A 24,596-nucleotide genomic window follows, 5' to 3' on the forward strand; every position below is an offset into this window, starting at 1 on the left:
CGATGATTAAATACATTATTACATTATGTTACGTTATATTATATTATATTATTAGATTAAATAGGTACGTTATTACAAGTACGTTGTATCGGAATATTAGAATTTTTCGAATATTAGAATCGGATACACGAAAGGAATAATTTATGCTTTTATAGTTTATCATCTGTTCGAACAGCAAATACAACAAATTGTACCGAAGAAACGGCCGTCGAAATATCTTTTGCTTCGATAAAAACTCGGTGTTCGGAATTTTGAGTGGTTGTCCGTTTATGGCACGGACAGGCCCCTTTCCCTTCTTCTAAATCTAATGACTGCGAGATCAGGTAAAAAATCTCGGGAAAGGACCAGCCGAAAGCGCACGATGGACAGACGAAACCCAACGGCTGGTAGGAAGAATCAGCAACGTAGGAGGACAGTTTATCATCGGACATCGTACCGCGCGGGTGAAATACTTCACCCCCAACAAGATCCTACCTCCGCCGTGTTCATAACATCACACTTTACTTTTATACAACAACTGCAAATACAGTGCTAGATTACCCTAACGCTCGATCTATTAAACCTCCTCCTCCTTGAGCGTTAAGTCATTCGAGGTAGGCGATATCGCCGACCGATCGCAGTTTGACCTGACCGGTTGCTCTTTAGTCGAGAATTCGCAACACTCGGAGTAGTAACCTGCATTAGATGTTTTTCGAATAATATTTGACGAGTACGAAATTACCAAATATCCGAAGAAACTCGCATAAAAGACAAAAAATAAAAAATTGAAATTTCAAATATAGTGCAAATTAAAAATTACGGGCATCTATTTTCTCAACGATCGGTTAGCTTCTATTGAAAAAAAAAATCATCAAAAATCCTCAACACGGTCGTTTAGAAAACGTTCGGCGAGTGATTCGAGCAAGACGGCGAATATTTTCAAGCTTTTCGCGCGAAGACTGGTTTCACTCGTAAATCTGTCGAATATTCGACCACGTTTTCAGAGAGCATAAATCGCGGATCGTAATTCCAGCCAGCAAGGGCGAAAAGCTCTGCGTACCTCGCGATAGGTTCACGTCAGTCTCGATAAATCAACTTTACGAGCTTACGCGCGAATCGGGACGTGCTTTCACCGGAAGTGTCGCCGGTGTAATAGAAAAAATGATTACGCGTTCCGTTTTCACGGCTGGGGATAAAGAAAGTCGGGAGACCGCTCCAGTAACGCGAGTTAATGATTCCTCGAGAAGAAGAATAGCGATTCGTTTGATTCTATTTAGTCGGACAGGGAAAGAATGGAAATCGAAATAGTTGTCTGGAGTCTTTCTTCCTCGTCGGTGTTTCATCCTTGATGTCTGTCTCGCGAAACGAGTAGCACGGTGTTTCGCGTAATTGCGAAAGCGACGGTGATTCTTGTCCGTTGCGCACGGTATGTACTTACATATGTAAGTAGGTGGTCTGATTTTGTACGCGGAACCAAGCTGCGTATAATAACAAGAGGAAATTGCGAGAAGTGGAGGAAGAAGGAGTACTTCGTCTAAACTATATAGCTACCTCGTATGTTTCAAAAGTTTGGTTGTTGTTTAACTAAAATATTTAAAGAATCGATCCTTTTCGTAAAAATACAAAAGATAATGGTTATTTTTGGTGTCGAGCTAAAAATAAAATTGCTAGAAACAAAAGAAACGTAAGAGATATACTCGAATTATTCGTAAGTGTAGCGACACGAGAAGTCGCTTCTTCTGTTTCCGTCTTCGATCATCCAACGATGCCGACGATTTCTCAGCTTTGGTTCATCGTTAAAAGCTACTTGAACCAGCGTCTCGGATCCTCCTCTATTTTAAGCACCGCTATATCTTTTACGAAACGTCGACGCGAATAGTCGTCCGTGGCCAGGCCAACCTTTAATCCTCGACAGAATCTCAAATCCGGCCTTTGAACTCGAAATTCACCAGACCGCGTGTGACTCTCCCTCGACGGAAGACTTAAGCCGAAATTAAACTATTCCATTTGTAAATTTCTCGAGAAGGACCATCTTTGCCGTAACTGCGGATAATTTCTCTCTAACTACCAATTTCGTCTTTCGCATCCACGTGCCATCAAATAGTTGCGAATTCTTCGTTCGATCGAACACAGATACGATATATTTTTGTAATACAGTTTATGCATAATTTTTCTCCGTTTATTAGTCGATTACTTAATGTATAATTAAGGTAAAAGACAAGGCACTCTACTTTCTTTCTACGCGCATGCTATCAAAAATAATTATCTTATTTTCGAATTTCATAAACGTGTACAGACAAGAATTTTCATTTCGTAATAAAATTTGCAAAAAAATGGTGCAAAGTGGATCTTGACGTATTATAAAATGCTGTCCGGATAATCGAGTTGATATGTTAATTGCCAATTACTCGTATGAAATTCTTCTTTGTTTTGTCGGGCTCATTAACGTTTCGCCGTATTGGAGGAAGATATTCGAGAAATGGAAAAACAGCAAAATAATGGTCACGGGAAGAAGTTTGAAATTAAGAACAGTGTTATGTTATTTATACGTCGTCGTTAATATTCATTAGGGCCTCTTTAATGGTAAAATGACAAAATTGCGACTGAAAATTTACGACATCTCGTGCGAAGGCTAATAGAGAAGCGCCTACTGTAAACGATAAAATTGTGGGTCGTGGACACGCGCAAGGATAAAATCGACTAGCTCGTTATTCACAGTCGTTCGACGAGAAACACCAGTTTTCGCGATCGTGAAATCATGTTTCCGCTCGCGATTCCATGGATTTTGCAACGGATAAAACTTGCAAGGTCAATGTTTTTTTTCAAATACCTTTAATGACAGCACAAATTCCGTAATCCTTTTCGACGTTCCGATGAATATTCATCGAACGCATACCCAGATTTGTCTGCTTGTTTCTGCTTCTTTATAAGAAATTTCTACTCTTTTCTTACAAATATTTCTTTCAAAATATCTTCTTACAAAGAAATAATTAAACGATATCGACGATATCGTTGCAAATATGGCACGGTTTATCACTACGAAATAACATCGTTAAGATCTTTTACGGGTTTTTCGCGTTACGAAGAGCCGACATCGTCCGCACACTGTCCTCTATCGACATCTTTCCTGCCACTATTTAAAGCTCTAAAGAAGCAACCAGCAACAGGGAGAAAATTAACTACAGCAGCAGACGCCGTAAAAGAGGAGCTCGTAATGTTCGCAATTAGCTCTCATCGATCCGCCCCGAATTGCCCGAAACTAACGAACGTCACGCCATGCCGCGTTAATTAGTTCCAGAAAATTTATCTCCATTGTTTGTTCCTTCTGTCCCGAAGATTCATCCATCGACGATCCGTCTATCACGGGTAAAGACGCAATTTCAAATTCTACTATGTACTTTCTGTCGGTTATCCTTCGCGATGGACATTGATCTCTATTTTCAAGCGACACGACGCGAATGGAACGAAACCTGCGAGTTCACGTAGCGTCGTTAATATCCGATACCGATCCGATATCGTAAATCTTGCTCGAACGCCGGCTCAATGTAATTGCCCTGTTGCGATGAGCGGCCTTAACGATCCGCGCTCTTGTTTCCCCGCCGAATGATTAACGAACCAGTTTTCGAACGTCGAGGAAACGGCGAAAAGCTCGCTGGGTAAATATAATAACAGTTCCTGAGGCGCGTAAGATTTACGACGGGTTAATGGCGTGTGTATTGTAACGAACGTATCTTCCAATGGGACGTAGATGGCGTATTATTGCTCGACTCGTGATCGAATCTCGTACAATGCGGTGGATAGGCTGAAACAGCGGATACGTAAGAAAAATACCAGGTAACTACGAATCTGTGTCTAAACGTGCGTTAGGATAAGCGAGCCGAGCCACGAAGTTACGAACGATACGTAATTGGAGATGAAACGTTTATACCGGGTTCGCGATCGATGGTGAGTTAATACACGATTATTTCTATACGTATCGTGCGTGCGAAATTTGTAAGAATATGTTATTTCAGTCGCGTTTCTTCCCACAAACATATCCAGCGGATCTCTGCGATCCGAGATCTAATTAATATTTCATTTACCGTAAATTACTCGGATCGTTAATTAGTTAGAAGAAGAAATTAACGAGCACCGATGCTAGCGAACAGCATTCGTATCTCTTGCGCCTTTCCGTTGCGCCATGCTGCGCGGTCGCTTCATGGAAATGGAAATTGAAGTTTACGAGCAACAGGTGGTTCGTGGGGATATCATTTCTGTAGCGCGTTCTCCGAGTCATTCTCGATCGAGATCTTTCGTGCTTTACCTTCGGATTCGTTCAGTCGAGATCCGAATGTGTCCCCGAAAAAGGTTGAAAATTTCGCGTGTATCGAATAACGAACGACGATTGCGAGAGACATTTTTAACGCGAGAGGTAGCGAGACTGTGTTTTCGTTGAAGGAAAATTTGGAAATTTTGCTTCGTTTCTGGCATTTTCAATTGGTCTATGTACTTGGAAAGTTACGCCAAACTTTGCTTCCGCTCGAAAGAAAGATCGTCGAAGTTCTAACGAGGCTTAAGAGCGAGAGAGTTTCTGTTTCTACTTGTGTTTCCACGAAATTATCGGAAATAAATTTATTATTTGACTGCAACAAAGTTATGGCCTTGTGTAAACGACGTGCATACGTATAGAAATGTCGAGAAACCGTGGCGAGTGGTATTTTTCTGTATTTAAAGGTTGTAAAGCAGACAGTGAAAACAAATGGAGTTATTTCCATCGATAACAATAGTTCGAATCCGGTTCCTTAAACGCAAGTTCAAATATTTTAAAGCTAATAATAGAGCCGAAAATTGTAAAGGAATGCCTGAAATATTAGTCGAAGGAGCGTATTCCTGTTTAAAATAAGATTGTTATTCTAGCAACGACGAATCGAATAACCATCCGCATCGCGGCGGCAACGATGCCTCGAGAGCTGAAATCGAAACTTATCTCTCTGCCTTTCGGTCTTTAATTACGAGCTAGCCTGGCGGCCTATTTAAAAAGTGCACCACGCCCACGCACACCTACGAGCTGCAGCGCGTGCATAAGCAAAGAGCCCACACGCTGGCAAGCGAAGCATAAATTATACGTTTAGCAAATCGCAATCGTGTGTACGCACGCGCACGCTTGTTGGATTAATCCTTGCAAAATACAATAATTGCGAGAGCACGATGCCACATAAAAGCGGTTCCCTTCTTGCATAAGTGAGTCGTCATTGGCTCCTTTGCGGTGCCTTTTCGTGCTTTAAAATTATCATTCTTGCGAGGGAATTTGAAAACGTCGTGGCTGATACTCTCGATCTTTAAGCGTTAAAATTAAATTAATTTCACAGGGGCGTGAAAAAGGATGCAACAAGACGCTGAACTTAAGAATGAGAAATCCCTTTTCAACAAATTCCCCGAGTTAGCGTTAACGCGTAATTTCTTGACTCGCCGAAGCAAGTTCTATAGAAGCGTGTTCTTCTCCAAGTTGGAAAACATTTTTAATAGAGATAAAGGCTTTACCGGATCAAGAACGATCTCGAAGATCGTCTTCGACGACGAATAAACTATATTTGCCGAAAGTAAAAGAAATACTCCGGTGGATAACAAGAGTTGTAACATCACACTTTACTCGTCCCTTCCTCCATTCATCACGATCGTGCGAATCGCCTTGCAGCTTCGTTGTGCAATCCGTTTCTGCAAGATATCCCGCAAATCCTAACCAACTAGTCTCCGAAGATTTATTTGCCGTTGGTCTCCTCCGAGATTCTCCTTCGGTGGCTAGCACGTCCCATATATGTATGCCTACAAAGGAAAAATCTCACAGAGGGTTGCGCTTTTCATTCGCCGTACACGACCATCGTGTAAATCGTACAAAGCCACGGTAATAATCTTTAATGAAAATGTAGAGGCGTTTTTCAACGTTGATTAATGTTGGACGAAATCACGGGGAAGAGTGTGCACGTTGGAACAAACGACGAACAATAAACGATAAAGAGCTGGAGCGTGCAGGATGAGAGGTTTACGTAACGGTGAGTGATGGATCGTTTATTAACGGTTTGGTCTAATTCGACCAACACGTTACGCAATTGTTGCCATATTTGTTTTTGTTCGATCGGTTGAACACGACGAGCTCGAACTTTTCACCGATGTCTTAGAAACCCGATCTAATCGGTCGCGATGCATTGAAAATAAATTTTCAACTCGATGATTTTCGATAGGTTTCTAACATATCGAGATATTTTTCATTTTTGCGGTTTCGGGTATTCGTAAAGCGAATTTCGATCCAGCATGTCGAAGGTTATTTGTTAAATGTGAAATTGTTGAATCGTAGATACAAAAGATTTTCATATTCGACGGGAAAGAAGGGTTCGATAGTAATCTATTGGAAGGTAAATTACTTAAGTTCGTCTTACCGACGATTCCAGCTTTTATCGTTTAGCGTGTATCACATGTTATTCTTTAATGCGACCCACTTATCGTTTTTTTTTTTTTTTTCTAACTTATTACGTTGAAGACATATTTTTAGTGGATATTTATATACATATGTATCTTTGTCGTACTGGAAAAACTCGGAGGTATAAAAAGACGAAGCGTCGTTATTGTTAAACGCAACCTTCGGAAAAAATCTGCAAAGGCAGGTGTGTGTATTACGTAAAAAAACAACGTCCACTCTATAATAGTAGTTATATCGCGACACAAAGCAGACAGCGCACACTCAGATCCATATGGTCGTAATTTGTAATTATACATATTTGACAATGAATTTGTATGAATTAATTTCAATAGGAAATTATTCAATGTTCACGTTCGGCATTAAATTCTACGTTAGGAATAAAGAGAGGCGAAAGACACGCAGAATAAAAATGGAAAGAACTTCCAGTTTCGTAAAAGTAAAGTTCGGTTTTCCCGGATCTCGGGTTTCGTGTCGCTATTTTGGAGAACGTTCCTCGAGCGTGCGTCGATCAACGTCGCTCGACGAATTTGATTTTCTTTGCAGGTGTGAACTAGAGCGAGGAAGGAGACGAGAGGAGATTGGCCGCGACCTACCGCCACGCCCACGCACCTGTGCCAAGGCAGGATCGCGCGTAGTTACCCGTTAATTAGTCGTTAATTAACCCGGTACTCGTTGGCGCGAGCATCGTCGCGGGCAACTCGCAAAAAAATGCCGCGGCACTCGGTTTACCTCGGACCTACTTGACGGAAGCGGCCGCAGGAGCTTCGTTAGAGGGGGTTCCGAACTCTCGAGAAATTGGCCTTGAAGATGCACAACGTTTCGACGGAGGGCGCGTCGCCCGGTGGTCGAAGATTGTCGCGCAGTTTTCACTCCTGCCTTCGTGGAGCTGACCACGACGACCTTGAATCAGGTAGATTACCAATTACAGGCCTGAACGAAAGCGTAGAAGCGAGGTTACAACTGCGTGAAATACGATGTAAAATACTGTATAATAATAATAGTTGGACGGAGAAAGAAGAGAGTTACGTAAATTGTAAGAGGCAAAGAGAAAGAGAAATAGGGCAGAGTACGACGATTAAATTACAGAGGAATCCGAAGTTTTTGAACGATCTATCGAGTACAAACCAAGAGAATAAACTGTAATCGACCTAATATGTTCGTTCAAATTATGTTTATGGATTTTCTTCGCGATTGAAATTGCAATTATTTGCGTTTGAGTATTTCCTCCTAATTAGCTACCGCCTAATTAAATATCACCTTCTAATATCGTTTCTTGGTAGTGCAATTAAATTTCTTTTTTTTTTCTTTTTTCCTCCACTGCGATTAACGTCATAAATCATTGCCAACGGTTTATTGTTGATTTTTGTCACGACGCTTGTCACGACGCTTGTCACGACGACAGAGATTGAACGATTTCGCTACATCGTACGTAGGATAAGGACACGCAAGATCTACACAGGACGTAGGTGACTCGCGTATGCAATGTTACGAGCCTACGCTCGTTAAAACTGCACTTCTACTTTCCCATAAAAGAAAACCTCTCGTGGGAAAAAGGAGAACGAGTCGCGATTGATACGGTTGGCACAGATGCGTTTCCAGATGGAAATTCCTCGTCGAACGACAACGATCTGTAAACGTTTCGCGTTACTCGAATATTCGGTCTTGTAGGGAAAAGAATTTGATGGATACCTGCTACCTACATAGCATAGACGATTGCTTAACGGATGCTAACAGCTATGTGCGTACGTATTCTTCAGAGAAATTTCAGGACCCGAGAATGTATGCTTTTTAACGTTTTTAAAGTTTCTAATTTCTTTGACATTTTTGTAACGTAATATAACCGTAATACAGTCAACATACCTGTATAAAAGCGTGACACGTAAGCTCAAACATAAATGTATTTTAAATTTCTGATCAGATTCGTCGGATCAGATCGTTACATTTAACGAATTTACGGTCGAAAACAGATCGCATCTATGTCGCTACAACGAAATTCTGTCTAACCTTGTAATATAAGAAAGAAATTTCTCAACGTGTTGCTCGTGTATCCGGCGGAATAAAACTCGTTCGCCGGCAGTTTCATTCAGAAAGAATAAAAAGACACCGATATTTATGCCCCGCAAATAATTCACGCGAATATACGATACGGTAACCAGAACGTCTGACGCCCACAAATTCTCGAGCGAGAAACGCGCTTTAAAAGTATCTACGTAGCTCCCAAAATACATACTCGGTGTGTTTGCCGCTTCGACCATCTCACCGTGTCGCGAGAAATGCCATAAAAGCATCTGAAAATGTAGCATAAATAGCGACGGACGTTAACTAATATAACGTGGTGAAATCGAAAAAGAGACAATCTTGGGTGTAGAAGATTCGAAGAACGCAGTATTTGGATACTCGCCGCGTAGTAAGATGATTTACGACGACTTACGACGCCATAGAGAGATAAATTTGATAGAAGTTTGACAGCGATTTAGCACGGCTAAATCTAGTCGAATGTGTCGCTCCTTTTAAATTCGTCGAACGAGTGTCCTATTTGTTAAAAATACGACGATATGTAAGAACCCGAATTGATCCAGTCTGCGAATATGTGCGTGTGTACTTTGGATGCAGCCAAGTAAGGTGTATTTACGAGATCTCCGGTGTGGCTCACGAGCGTAACCGAAGGAGGCAGCGTTAATATTTACTTTCATACGCGGCCTCCACTTGCGTCAGTTCATTGCCGACTGTATCATGTTCACTGTCCAACTGAGAGGCTGCTCGTGAATCGATACCGTGTGTCTAGATGTGTCGTTGATTATCTTTTCACCGAAGAAGAACGATAATCGTCATTGAGAAGACATCCGTTATTTCCTCCCACGCTTACGACTTCGTCTCTCGACATGAATGGATCCGTATGCGTAATGCGTATGCAAAGGAGACTTTGGTCGATTCCACTCGTCGAGTACTCTTACAGCCTTTGTACTCTCTAAATAAGGTCCATGGAATCGACACAGCGGATCTTCTGTATTCTTAATACGAGTAGATACGTACACGCGTAGTTGACATTTGTGACGAAACAGTGAAAGAACTATATACTTGCTGCGTTCAATCAATTTCAAATCGAACTCGTTTTTCGGACAGAATCCTGCAAAAAACGATATTAAGTATCGCTAATGTCGGTGACGATATGCTGTAAAACATCGTGAAACGTCGAAGCCATGATCTTAACGCTAATGAAACGGAAACGATCGTGAAGATTTATCGAGTTTCGAGTCGTGACCGACGAGAATTTTCTTGATCCGTGGCGGATTTATCGATGGTTAATTGGTCGTTGAATCATCGATTCGTCGCGTGGACGAGTGTCGCGAAATTGCCTAGGCTGTACGAACCGATCGCTCTGTGCTCGAGGGATAGCTGTTCGCGTGTCCAACGATCTTTGGTAGGATCGACGAGTTTAGCGTCGATCGCTACGAATCAATTGTACGCTTTCACGGAGTTTGGATAAACGGTTTATCGAACCGTGAATAAAGTGGCCGTTTCATTCTCTCGTGGTTTACGAGGTTCGGATAAAAGTTAGGCTCGCGATTACAACTTGTAAGTTATTGGACAGGAAAATCGTGCGTCGTGGATTTCGGAGGATATCGAAATTTCAAAAAATCGACGTTGAAACTTCGAAGCACGAGGTCATTTCTTAGCGCTTGTAAACAGAAGAGGAGGAAAGATATCTCGAATAAAGATAAGAATCGCAGGCGATTGCTCGAGTGCGTTAATAAAACACGTTAGAAGAACGTTGTTCGAAACGGAACGAGATACAGTGATTTCGTCGTCTTCGTGGAAGATGTAACAAAGGACGAGAAGCAAGCGGAAAGCGATGCGACCGTGTCTGGAATAGCGGATTTGAGGCTTCTTCGATCCGCTAGATTTATTCGTGGATGATCTAATAATTGCTCAAGGTCGAGTCTGCTTGCACAGTTGCTGGCTAACTGGTAACCAGAGTGCGTCAGCAATATGAGAATCCGATACGTGCCACAGGATATTGGAAATTGTTACAAGCGTACGTTCTATCCTATCTTCTTTTTTTCTATGCTCCTATCTAGTCCACGCTTTTTCCCTAGATAATATAGCTTGATGGAGGAAATTACAGGCGGATCGCGCGATAAAATATCTATATGCGTTGTAGAAACAATTTTGTGATACGAAATTTATATACGGAAAGTAGTCGAGAGATAGGTGATTTCTTATACCTACTTTCCTTATGAAAGTAAGCAAAATGTTGCTTCGAGTTTCTTAACCTACGTTCTTTCGTTTCTCAGCAAGATTTATCCGTTGTTCCCGATTTATTAATCGTCCCGTCGACTCGACCGTATCCTGTGCTTGTCGCTGCTTCGATCTTTAATTGCAATTGCGATTCTTGGATATCTTTTTCCTTGCTAAGTAACTTAATTATCGCTTAATGGATTCGTACGATTCGTTACCAATTACGGATGTCAGACGCAGGACGCGATTTAAATTAAACGCGTTCCGATATAGTGTAAAACCTTCTACCGAGTTTAGAGCAATTTCGAGCGCAAATTCCAATACTTATCGAGAGTTTTATCGAGCTGTGTCTCTGCAAATGTTTCCACGATATTGTTTACGGGCCTGTGAACGCGAATCGTGAATAGTCGAAATCGCGTTGTCGCGCGAATTAATGGAAAAACAATGGAGCAAGGATTTCGATTTCTCATTGGCTGTTGCTCGTTGACACGAACGTAGGAGCCAGGTATTGTTAAATATAAACCTAATCGTCGAACACGGTAGGAAAGCAGACCGAGTATTTTAAAAAATGACAGTGCGAAATCTTTCGGATTATTTTCACCCGAAAAACGTAATATTACATATAATGGCTCGCGAATAAAATTATTATCAGTCGGCTGAAATTTTTACCGATTTATCGCTCTTCTCGTTCTTTCGTGTTTTTATTCCGCGACGTTTCGTCTGTCGCGACGTTTGGTAAAAATACGAATTTCATTCGTGCTCTGCGTTTATAATCGATATCGTTTACGCTCGAATCTTTCCTATTCCTTTCAACTTCGCATAAACGACAAAATATTTATTTATTTCTACTGCTGTCTCTACAAAAAGTCACGCCATCGATTTCTCGGAAAAATTCCACTTTATTCGAAAAAAAAAGACCGCCGCGTTTCCACTCCTGAAATATCTTTTAGCGCATCGTGCTACGAAGAGCTAAGAGAAGCTGGAGAGAAGAAGACGAGGAAAGGATGGTAAACATGCCAGGTCGAAGCGCGTCTGAAGTCCGAAGCATCGAAAGAGGCACTTGTGGCACAAAGTACGAATATTACGGCGATAGAATCTCTCGCAGAGCAATTTAATCGATTCATTGACTGGCCAGGTCCTTTTGCTTCTCCTTTCTTGTCTTCTAATTATACCATCGCTTTACTAGCTGACCGTGAACAGGTAGGACCGTATTGTACCTGCTCCGCTGCTGAGAAACGAGACAAGAGACAGGGAAGGTAAGGGAGAAGAGAAAGGAAAAGAGAGTCTGAAGGAGAGAAGAGGAAACGAGGTAAACCGTTGGGTAGAAAGCCCTAGAAATTCGTTTCCATTCTCGAGGGGAATTAAGACAGGACAAACGTCGACATCGAATTATCCTCGACGCTCGGACTTTTTATCAGCTGTCCTCCGTTTCACGCAATAATAACGCTAATTGAATCGATCCTATTCCACTCCCCCCGTATCCACCGTTGCCCGTTTCTCCGTTTCTGCCTGCATATTTCTACCCGGAAATTCAGAAGCATCTGTCTCTAGTATGAATCCTAGTATGTACACGATCGAAACTAAGATTACTCGTTGTGGTAGTAGGTGCCGATCGGTTAGAGGAACGGAATTTTCACGTTAGATACTTTTTTCGTTATTATACTTCCCTCGTTAGGTTGTCGCACATCGTCTAACGTTACGATGGAATTTATTCGTTATGTCGTTGTATCTCCTTAACGTTAACTACCAGTTGCTGGAATGCTGGTGTTTAGTAAAACGTAATTGTTTAACAGAATTATATTATTCAACACGAACACTGTCACAGTTCGAAGCACGGTTGTCTTAACCTCGATTTTTAATAGCAAGCGGTGCGCGTAAACGATATTTTATCAAAGAAACTTTAATTGCTGGCAAGACTGCTTCACCGATTTCATCTCGGTGGCCATAACGTGACCTTAATAACTCGATGTAACGATGTTACATTAACTAATTGAATTAAAATGAACGTGATATTGTACGTGATATTATTCGCTTTACATCGAAAGAAATAGAGAAATGGGAGTGTACATGAATTTTCGCCAACGCGTATAAATTCCTCGATACAGTTCCTTGACATTTCGACGCGAATCTCTGGCTTTCACGAGCAATTCGAAACACGTGCTTCGCTTCCCGTTGTAGTAGATATCCTATGCAAGGCACGTCCGTACAATCGTTCGATAATAACACGATTGCTCCGGTCAGATCGGAGCGAAAAGACGGTCGAACGAACGCGGCTTAAAATTCCATGATAGGCTGCGCGAATAATTTCTTTGCGATTCGCTTCCGCTGAAACGAATTTCACTGGATCAGACACCTTCTTCGACGTGTCGTGAAATATCAAGTACGAATCATTTTACGACCAGATTCGATCGCCTCGAATTTTACGTGTGTTTTATTACGTGGAAAGCGCTTTCAACGCGAGCAATTCGCCTATCGTTGGTTATTTTTAGTCAAAGAAGTTGGCATCGTTAAAACTTACGATACGTCGGACTTACGATAAGAAATGGAAAAATATAATATAGAATATCCTATGAAGAAAAAAGCTCATTCTTGTTGTTCTGTATACTTCTTTTTGTTTTTGTTTGGTAGTCAAAGACAGCGCCGTAATTGACTAAAAGAGGGTGAAGATTCTAATTGGTTAGAGCTAAGAGGTTAATTAAATTCTTACCGGTCGAGTCGAGGTTTCAATTAAAAATCGTCCCTGCGGGCCGACTGACAAAAGTCTTCCTGAAAGTTCGGGAAAGCGGTTTTCGCATGTACGATTTCTTTTATCACGCAGAGGAAATTAATTGGACGTGTGATCAATCATAACTAATAATCGGAAGTCTCCAAAGGATGGAGCGTAATTGACGAGCTGCGATCGTAAATCTCGTCTAAATGGACGCTTCGCTTGAATTTATAGATCCTTGTTATCGTTAGTCCTTAGGGAAGAGACATAAGAATATTAATTCCTTATCCTGAAAGGATGTATAGCATATAACGAGCGACATTTCGATAATTTCCCTAATTAGGAACGAACTTGGTGCAAAGTTTGTCACGAAAATGTAGTTTCCCCTGTAAACCGAGATGCATACGTACACGTATGTTGCGAAGCTTTCGATTCGAAAGAGCGTTACTCGTCGCACGTCTGCTTATTAAAGGGAATTAATCCGATCAAATCGCCAAGTCTTGATCGAATTTCCCATTCTGCGAATTAACTGTGAAATGTTCCAGCGTTCTCGTCGATAATTTCTCTGTTCGATTATCAAACTGCGCAGTGATCGCGAACAAAATAAAAGTAGGTAATTTTAGACGAGTCGATTCGCGCGTAGTGAAGATAATCGTGAGAAAAAGTTGTTCAGGTTCGTTTTATTAAATCAGATCTTCGACTGATTTAGGCATGGTGCTGCTTTCCGCCGATTCCATCTCTTCTTTCTTCTCTTTTCGCTATTTTTCCGTCTACCATAGTATTTCCGTGAATATAAAACTGGAACGGTATTATTAACAACAGTTTCGATACGAACAGCCACGAAATCAAATACAATGCATTCGAGTCTAATATCGAGTATAATATCGAGACGAAAAATATTTTCTCAGCTTGATATTGCGACGCAACGGAATTTAACGAGCCGTGTTATTTTTTCATTGCAACGATCGATCCGATTTCAAAGGAGACTTTCGGAAAAGCAAAGTATCGTATCCGAACGATCAAGCGTTTTCCCGAGCATTCGTACGATGTTGCCATATCAGATTTTACACTTTCTCGATTCTCGACGAATCTTGGGTATTATAACCGCAGTTGTAATATCGCAACTCCGGTATCTCTGTCACGAATACTGTTGCGATAGAACGGGGTTGAAACGAAAATTAAATCTCGCGTAGCAGTACCTATGCGTGGTTTGCTGCGAGCTGGTCAGAGAGAAAGTAAATACGTAACTGAGAATGGATATGATCGATATGATTTTTACGTTTCGTTGCTGCTAACCCCGTGACTCGCCGTTTGCAAAATCTTCTTTGCTTAGAAGTTGATTCTGAGTTAACTTTCGTATCTTCTGTTATAAAAACACGTTAAATTTACAATTATAAATAATTATAAATAATTCTTATATTCGATTAGATCGCAACGTCGAAGAAACGAATAAATAGCGTATCTCCGTGGCAAGTTTAGAGAGTGAGACATCGAATAGCAATGGAAAAGAGAAATTGAGTTGGCGAGTTTTATATCGTATGGACGAATATCCGAGAAACTTTGATACTCTGAAAATCCTTGCTATTAAAACGGATCGACTGCACGTGCGAAGTTTCTCATGTTGCATTCGTTGGCGCACCGGGAAGAGATTATCAGAACGGATCTCACGCAGTGCGCTTAATCAGGTCGCAATTAATCCGGTTGCTTCCCCGTTGAGTACAGTTAGACAAAAATGTGGACGCGACGAGTGTCCTGGCGTTCGCGAGGAACTCTGGCCGCCGCTGCAGCGTCGCGAAACGCTGCGAGAATTGGAGCGTGCAGCGTGAATCTGTTCGGCTTGTGTCCATTAACGTGGTGCGTCGCACCGTGAAAAAGCCACGCGAGGAACGGTCCCGTGTAACCGAACCCATCGTATTCCGTTTCCTCCGAGTCATCGTTCGTTGATGAACGTCGTTAACTTATACGTATCTTGTTTTCTTTTTCAGGTGAGTCTAAAGGAAAGTCCATACCTAAGAGTAGTCGACATGATTCTCGGAAAAGACGAGGTGAGTCGTAAGCGAGTCGTAAGTGAGTCGAAGCTGAACGATATATTTCAATTTTGTTAAATCGAGTTCGATAAACTCACGACCTACCGTAAGTTTATCAAACGTTAGACTTTCAGAGCGGCCGTTAAAACACTGGACGCGTTTAATCCGGTAAAAATATTCCGTTTAACGCGGATTGGTGCAGCGCGATCGTTCTTAGCTATATAAGGAGAACGATCGATAATTACGTTTTTCTTGCTCGGCGGTTAATACAAATCTCGACGATCCTTCGGCGTCGAGAAACGCTGAAAATTCGAAAGTTGACCGACGCTTGACTAAAATTGACAAGTATCTATAAATATACTTTGAAAGCGTTAGCAGCCACCGTTGTTATATTCGTGTAACTGCTTCGGCTCTGTCGTCGCGAGTGTAACGCGTTGGACGTTAGATGGTCGCGTCGTTGTTTCGTAAGATCGAAACCGTTATCGCCTCGTTGTCAGCGACGTTTCGTCGTCACTGTGCTTATTTGGACTCTCGAAAAGCGCCGGAAAACCTACGCCAAGGGGATAGAGACTCGACGATCGAGTCGAAGAACAATAAGGCTCGTTGAGCAAGGTGACGGTAATTTAACGCGTACAATAGGCCATACAAACTAACTGGAAAGAAATTGCGCTTTGTGTACGATTGATAGCGTTGCGAAGCGTCCCTCGGATCGTAGTCGCCAAATTAATCGCTTATTTTCGAGCAAAGTCGAAGAAATATCCTTTTTTTGGGGCGGAGGGGGAAGAATTTTCTTCTTTTAACCGCATTTAATTACATACCCGACAACCACAACCTTGAATAAACCTTCGAAGATATTTTCTTGTACAAACCTTATGCAAAACGCGCGTCGCGAAACAATAACCCGACGCACGATTCGTGCCGACGATCATCTTATTAATAGGTATTGTTAGGTGCGCGTTGCCTTGGCAGAAAGAAATTAACCGCAAGGTTGCGAACGCTGGAATGCCGTAGGCGCGAACCGAACAACAGGATTAACTAATTACACGAACAATTAAGCTAATTGGATTGAAAAGGCTGACACGAACGTCTCCGCCCTGAATGTCTTCGTCTCTTGTTTCTTGTTTAACGAATTCCAGTGTTCCTTCCTTTCGCTTCGTTCGTTTTTCTTCGCGACACTTTTTTATCCTATTACGTAGAGCGTCTAAAAATTCATTGCTGTCAATGACTTTTACGTATCGTTCGATCGTTCACTCAGGAAAATATCTCTCAAATAATGCGTCCGGTATTCGAGATAATTATTTATACGAACGAATATCGAATTTATTTGTTACATAAGACTATTTATACCAAAAACGCTATTCCAATTCTACTCTGCTCTTCGGTTGTCACCGTATATCCGAATATCATCTACCTGGAAATTGAGTTTTAAAGAGCGAACTGGTAGCCGAAACACGATTTTTTGCTTTCGTACCGTTTCCAGGTAGCACGCCGTAAAAGTTTAATTATTCGCGGCGAGATTTTAAATAAGATTTCTTTTTCTCATGGCTAATGCTTTTTTTTCATTCTGACTGGCTAGAATTCTCGCGTTGATGAGATTATAAATGTCGTACCAGCGTCGTTCGCCGACAGTCCTCCGTTGATGGGAACGAAGAGCAATACGAATGAAAGTTTTACGAGAAGGTCGAAAATTGGGATTATCTCTTTAGTCGGAGAAAATAGGTATCGCTGAGTGAAAAGTACGTATACAGAGGACGATTCGGTTCTGGTTAACTAGAGTTAGACGACGTCAAACTGTCTGCAAGCGGCTTGTTGAACGAAAAAGCTGAACGAGTAAAGTCGTAGAAAATGACAGCTCGTTGTTGCGATTAAAACGAGAGAATGTGATTTATCGGTGGAACACGCGATATTTGCGCGGTTTTACTTATCTCCGTACTAAAATTTGTAGGAATTAACGTACGTCGAATGACCGAACGAAATCATACGTAGAATAGAAAATTAAACGTCATTGAAGTATCTTATACGAGTTATTTCACGATTCAAAAATCAATCGATCGATCTTTTTTTTGTCGCGTCTCATAAAAAAGTAGTAGTTTTTTAGAAACTGTAGCAATTTGAGTAACGATAGCCAGTAATTATGTAGAGGATTGTACTGTATTATAAGGGATAACAAAATTATTAGCGTTAACGCGAATAATAAACGCGAAATTATATAATTGCAATTTCTTGCAGTTTAATAAAAATACAAAGTTGAATCGAACGACTTACGTACATACGCATACAGAAAACTACAAGTTTAACTACAGTCGCAGTTGCAAGAGTACAGAAAATAACGTTACCGTTAGTTATCGCTACGGTCGGTACATCGAAACGTATTTTTCCGCTATTACCGACGCTCGGTCAATTAGTATGGCTTCTTTACGCACGACGCCCTTTGATCGACTCTCTGGCTTGGTATCATTTTTCAAACAGCAGTACTCGGAAATAATAATCTCGATTACCGGAACTCACCACGAGGGGCTGATCGCGCTCGGATCCCATTATATATATATCGATAAATAAATTCTACTTATCGATAAAATATCTATCCTACGTTGTACTATATAATAAAACGATTACATTGTTGATTAAATGATATTTCGTACGGATATTTTGAACAGATACACGTATCTCGTACGTACTAGAGATATCGTTAAAATGTTTTCAATATACAATCATCGATCCGTATTTCGATAAAAATGCAACAAAGATAGAGGATAAATTTATTTGATCGATTTTAGTAGGGAATCGAAGGTCGAAGCCAGTATCAACACCACGGACACGATTCGTACGTAACTCGTGCACGCTTATGTATGTATGTGCCGAGAAGCGCACGAACGACCATTAATGGTCACACACCCCCTACAAGGTGGAGTAGAAGATCATGGTCGATCGTATAAGGCGTTCCATTCGTCGGATCGTTGACCGTGCAAGGTGATACCGTATTGTTCACCTACGGTCCTCTCTTCTTGCGCAAGCAAATCAATTTCCATCGAAAGACTACTTAACCTCTTTTACTCCTGTCCGTAAAACGTCGCCTCTTCTACTTTCCACGTTCTACGGCCACACGATGCTTTCTAATGCGTCAAAGGTATCGCGTGACTTTCGTGGAAAGTCATTTTCCGCCGCGTAGATGGCGATTTCGTTGCTAATTAAAGACGTGCCTTTATGCTATGATCCCAGACGAGCTCGTCGTAACTTTTATCGTAATTTACGTCTTGGTTCGTTAACTTTGTATCGAGTGGACGTAGTACGGTAAAAGTTATCTCTAGTTTCGATAAGCTCGTAGACTAACTTGTCTTATAAACTGCTAAAAAGAAGTTTAAATTCGGAATACGATACGAAGATCTCTTTCTTCTCGTGTCGTTGGCGTTCGTGTATTTTATTCGAATTCCTTTTATTTCATATCAAGAAATAAGAGGGAGTTTAAAAAACGAAAATAATACAGCTTTCGAATAATCTTAATATTATTTTCATTTCGCTTCGCGTACGTTTTACATAGTACTCGCTGTACTTTTAAATATGGAAAGCGATCTCTCTTAATGTGCGAGTCGCTTCGTTACGACTGTATTGTACTCGTATCTTTATATGGGTGAATTTCATTTTCACTTTGTTCGATTAAACGTAGTCTCATGACGCGTTAAGCGTATATTTGCGCATTATCTTTTGCGATAATAATCTGTATTATTTTGCAAATGAATTCTTTCGAAATGCTACTTTCACCGTCAAAAGTTACGTGCTTGCGTAGCAACCGCGTTAATTCGTAACTTTACCAGATTCCAATCTGGCAATCGGTGTTAATAATTCGTATCGCGTTATCACGCTCCATATGAACTATACAAAAGTCGTAGGCTAAACCAGGATTAAACTAAAAATAATAATGAACGGACAAATCCCTTGGCCGAGAGTTAAATTTATCAAGGTGTAATTTCTTATCGTCGCGAATAAACGATTGGAAGGCAGATGGAGGGAAAAAGATCATTGCGCGAACCGTTGCCGCGCTGACGATTCAGCGGAGAATCGTGAATCATAGAAGACCGGAGTCTTCTTCTAGACGGATCTAATCCAGGTATCGATTTACAGACGTGATATCGAAGGTCTTTCGACGATACGAAAGTGGCAAGGGGATGCGAGAATCACATTTCGTCGTCAAGTTCGGTTCGTGCAAACCAGACAGAAAATTTTAATTTCTGTCTCGAGGCTACTCCGCCCGGTACCCGTTGCCACGTCGCTTTCACACCACTCGTGTCTCTCTCCCTTTCGAATTTCACTCCTTTCCCACGTCTGTTCGCCACGCGTTAGCCAACCATTCTTCGAATTTCAGTAAACGCGCTTTCTTCGAAGCTATTAGACGTTTTCGTCGCAGCTTTTCTCGTTACGATCGTTCTTGCTGAAATCGGAATAACGATTGCCCATAATTCTCCGTTCTGTTCGAAGCTTCCAAAGTCGTTCGATCTACGATTCTAATTTACGTAAGTTATGGAATACTTTCACGATTTTGCGACTCGCTGAGAAACGTGGTAAAATTCCTGGTCGTTCGTTCTTACCTGTTAATTCGTTGTGACGTTGCAACTCGAGCAGCTCCGGTCGCATCGTAACTCGCCACTGTAGTCGTGCGTCTCCGTGGTCGTTGTTTAGTCACGTATACGTTCTCCGTGTTGCATCGTTTCGCCGGACTCTCTCTCCGCTTCTTTTCTTTCTCGTTCTTCCTCCGGCCGGATCGCCGATCCCGCGCCTCGTTTCCATCCATCCGCTGCTACACGCTACGTAGCGTTAAATTTCGACTGCCTCGTGTTCCACCGCAAAAAGCGATCGGTAACGGTTACACGTGTCTTAAATTACATAAACAGTTACGTTAGCGAAATTGTTGCACGCACGATACGTAAGTGCGACGACGTTTGTACGCCGCGCTGTGATAAAAACGCCTCCGCGTCGAAATCCGTCGGTATAACGAGCGAAAGGTATTTCTTTTTGATATCATCCGTTAAAACATCGTCTACTATCGAACTGATCCTCTTTTGCCTTTCGTGCCTTTCACGTACGTCTCGTACGACGTCTATCGATAGAATATTTTTTAGAACGCGAATGAGCAAACAATCCGGTAAATATAAATATCCGCTAAAAGAAAACGATAATACGAAAGAGAAAAGAAAAATGGATAATGTCTATTGTCGATCTAGTAATTTCACGAGTATGTCGCGTTTTTCTTTCTTTTTCCGTGATTATTGAAAGTAAATCGTCTGATCAAGTTCATCGAATCTTATTCATCAATTCTGTACTGTGTGGTCTACGAGCCTGGCTCGGTATCGGTGTAACGGAGCAAGAATAAAATAACAGCAGACAGATCGATATCCAAGAAATAAAAGGAGACGTAACAAACAAAAATATATAGGCATGTAACTTCGACGATCTTATAAAAAGCGTTCTATCTTCCCATTGATTGCACGACGGTTCATCCTTTTCTTCGTTATCTGTCCTCCGCTTCCAACGTACTCCGATGCCGCCGCCCTTCGTCTTTCGTAGACTTTTCTATTACTTGGAACGCTTCTACGCTCTCCCGTCCTCTTGTATCTTTCTTTCGTCTCGTTCTCTCTCGAATTCCTCGAGCTTTCATCGAACTCTGCCGCGCTTCGTCTCTATTTCGTCGTTTTACTACTCCCTTCCTGTTCGCTTGCTTCGACACGAAGAATCGTTCGTTTGAAATTCATGTCCACCCTGTCGTTTCTACGGTCCGAGCACGAACAGTCGCGATACGATCTTGTTTTTCGTTGGAAAAAGGGACAGGGAAATCCTTGGTATACGTCCAAAATAGGTACTTTAGGAATACTCTTTGAAGATGTTAGATTTTTCTTGCTGTAGCACGCGTGCACTTTTCGTTTATTCTCCGAAGATGACTTCAAATTCCTTCAAACTATCCGCTATTTTGGATAATTTGATCGCGTTTAGCTGAATTTTGCGCTTCGTTTTATACTTTTCCATCGATCAGGATCACTCGCCTCGAGCCGGAAAAGACGTTCGAAAGATATTTCTCTTCGTCCTCGTGTCGGACACTGACCCGATGGATCAGCGATTGATCGATACACGTACACGAGTATTTCGAAATCGATGTTTCTCGAAAGACGAACGAGTTTGGACGCAAAGTCGAACGAAAAAGTATCGCTTGGAATGGAACAACAAAGTGGTTGCCGTTCTTATTCAGATGCCGTCGTCCCGATGCAAATGTTAGATGCAAATGGCTATGGGAAGGGAAGGGAAGGGGGACGGAAGAGGTTCGCTCACGGGTACGGATCACGCTCCGTTATTTCCTGGCAGACACGAGTCGATTCGGCGACCCTGTGCACGGTGCACGGTGCACGCGCGTTCCTCTTAATCCACGAAACCGAACCACCGTGGTGAGCTGTTTTTAAACTGGCATGGCGACGCAACGCGTTCCTTGGTTCTGATGGCGGGGCGCGACGATTAGATATCGACGGATATACGTACATACGCCTCGAGTTGAGGGGTGTGTTGCACGTTCTTCCGGCGATCGGTCGCTCTCGCCGCACTTCGTTTCGTTTTTTACGATCTTTGTCGGAAAGATTCTTCAAACTTCAACGGAAAATCTACCGATATTTTTGGAACAGCGGTATCTAAAAACGATAAATCGTCGCATCGATCCGATACATTTTCTCGTGAAAAGGGATGCACCATAGATAGTCTAAACGTATAGTCTACCGACTCCGCGAGAAGATAAAAAGCACTGTTTCCAATGATTAACGCGCGATTAATCAACGAATCGATCGATCGATAGGTTTAATAGCGAAAATAATGGCTTCGTAGCAGCGCCCTGATTAAGACTCCGCTAAGCTACAGCGAACAGTTATTTCCCTTCGAGAGCAGCTTACGAAATCTTAACACTTCGGATAGCTAAGCATTTTTCCCTCTCCGGTGTAATATATCGAACTGAAGAAAAAACATATAAAACAAATACGTGTCTATATAATTTACATTTAAAAATAAGTTGGGATAATTCTCAGTGTCACGAGATAATCGGACGTATTAGCGACTGATCTACGCGTCGTATATTTTTAGCGCGTTTCTTATATTTTGAAATCGGATCGAATTTTAGCGGGATAATATTTCTACGAACATTATAGCTGTAATTTCGTTTATCGTTCTCTATTTATTAGCATCTGAGTCTGTTGGTAATCAGGCCGGAAAACGAAGAACCATACGTATACGTAGTTCTGGAGTATATTTGCGTGACGTGCCTCTTAAAAAGCCCTTCTGTCGGAGGTCTGCGTAATTTTGTCGTTACCATTAACTCGAGAAGGAATCTAGACTCGATTTACGGGTGCCTTTCAGGCAGAAATTCAAGGTATTTCGGTATCCTGTATCGCTTGTGCCGGAAATAAAGGAGTATTCTTAGCGGCGCAGTCGTGAATATGTACCGCAGCTTCCGGTACACACGTTCGGTTCATTTGTTTCTTTTAATAACGAGATTTCAACGTGGAAAGAATCACAAAACGCGAATAGCCACAAATGACTCGAGCCACGTCGCATACGAATTAGTCGAAACCTTAACACGAACGTTCGTTCGATCGTAAATATCCACTGGCTTTTGTTTTCTTTAACTCGATACACCACGTGCGCACGTTTTCACAGAAAATTCGTTATTTTCCACCGTTTATGAGAAAGAGAATGAGACATGTTTTCGGTATGCTGGGAAATGGCAATAGTCGTGCGTTTAAGGGCTAATATTTATTTGTCTCGTCTTATCGTTGGGATTTTGTCCGATGGACGATATCGAGTACGTTTGTCGATAAATTCAGTCGGTTCTTTAGCGAAATCGATTGTCCTCTTACCTGTTCGTTCGTAGACGTGGCTTCAGTTCTTCGCAGGTTTCTTTCTGTCAGTTTTCGTCTTTTCGCACTTCTCTCTCGGTCTCTTTTGTTCCGCCTCGAGAATCGCGAACCATTGCTCCTTTGATCCACAAAATGAAATAGGTGGTATGGTATCCAAGTGTTCGTAGTACGTATCCCACTTGTTCACGAAATACTCCGCCATGTCGCACTTGGGCCAGGGTTTCGCTTTACACGAAGGACCTTTCACAGATAATTAGCTTTCGACGGCGTTGGAATATAAGATTTACGAAATTAGCGTGTATTTCAGAATTCTATAAAATATACCGATAGGTAATATACCGGCACGCGTAGAAAGGAGTTGCTTGGTTGATCGGTTTAAGGAAACTGGATTCGTTTAAGAATGTACGTATACACGAAGGAATCGCGGCTGGACATTATCACGATGAAATTCATCTTCTGTATCGTCTGAATCATCTGTTGCCCGGTTGTCTAACTTCGGTCCCCGTTAAAAAAAACCGCAATTTAAAATAACGCGCCTCGTAATGGATTTACAATTTGTAATTTATAATTCGTACGATTTTATAATGGTTTTATAATTTTTCACTCGCCGCGAAATCACGATAACTATCGCTCCGAGTTTGCTCCCTGTTGCACCAGGTGAAAAGTCGTATTTTCAACTAGAAATACGCGCGATATAAAAGTTTCTTCGTCGTTATACAAATTAATTTCGGTTAAAAGTTTCTTTTCTTTCTTGTTTTCCTTTTGAGAAAATAAGTATATTTGCTTATCGTAAATTATTTACCACCGCAGGGAGTACGCGGACAATCGTGTTGTAGCCCGTTTCGATGGTAGCAATCGCAATCTATGTAAACTACTCCTGCATACAGTTCCCGAGATTTAATTTTTTTCAAACGGATCTTCGTCGGTTTTTCCAACAATTTCTTCGACTTCGAATCTCCATTTTTTGACCGTGGGTTTGCGCGCTGAACTTGCCGAGACTTTTCAACGTTCTCTGCCTAGAAAACATCTCGTACTTAGTCCTTTGTCGCATTAAACTTCGCTGTTCGTTATGATTTCTCGTTCGAATGTTACGAGTTTACGATTAAACAAGTAGATTCGCTTAACTAAATGTTCGTTTAATTGGCTATTGCGTAAAAGTTTGAAAATGGGATTCTGGTAATTTCTCAGCCATAAATTCAAATTAGCAGTTCGACGTCGGTATGCTGCCGCGTGCGTGTAGTCTCACCTGCCGCACAATTTTGCAAGGTAAATATGTAAATGGAAAACGCGGCAACGCTTGGAAAAACAAA

At 41.6% G+C, this 24,596-nt stretch overlaps 1 protein-coding gene across 14 annotated transcripts in view; it reads left to right on the forward strand.

Annotated features, from left to right (window-relative positions):
- LOC126864580 (ras GTPase-activating protein raskol) overlaps positions 1-24,596 on the forward strand; it is a 255,631-nt gene that overhangs the window by 150,690 nt on the left and 80,345 nt on the right. The window contains exons 1-2 of one of the 14 annotated variants that reach the window (XM_050616052.1): positions 10,409-10,469; positions 15,365-15,424. The exons of 12 other annotated variants lie outside the window; for them this stretch is intronic. In XM_050616052.1, the coding sequence (XP_050472009.1) occupies positions 10,424-10,469; positions 15,365-15,424 (106 nt within the window). In that variant the 5' untranslated portion in view covers positions 10,409-10,423. Of the gene's footprint in view, positions 1-6,976; positions 7,344-10,408; positions 10,470-15,364; positions 15,425-24,596 lie in introns of those variants that run through there. One more of the 14 variants, XM_050616053.1, reaches the window with a different exon arrangement.

Source organism: Bombus huntii, chromosome 4 (genome assembly GCF_024542735.1).
Source record: "Bombus huntii isolate Logan2020A chromosome 4, iyBomHunt1.1, whole genome shotgun sequence".
Taxonomy (NCBI): Eukaryota; Metazoa; Arthropoda; class Insecta; order Hymenoptera; family Apidae; genus Bombus; species Bombus huntii.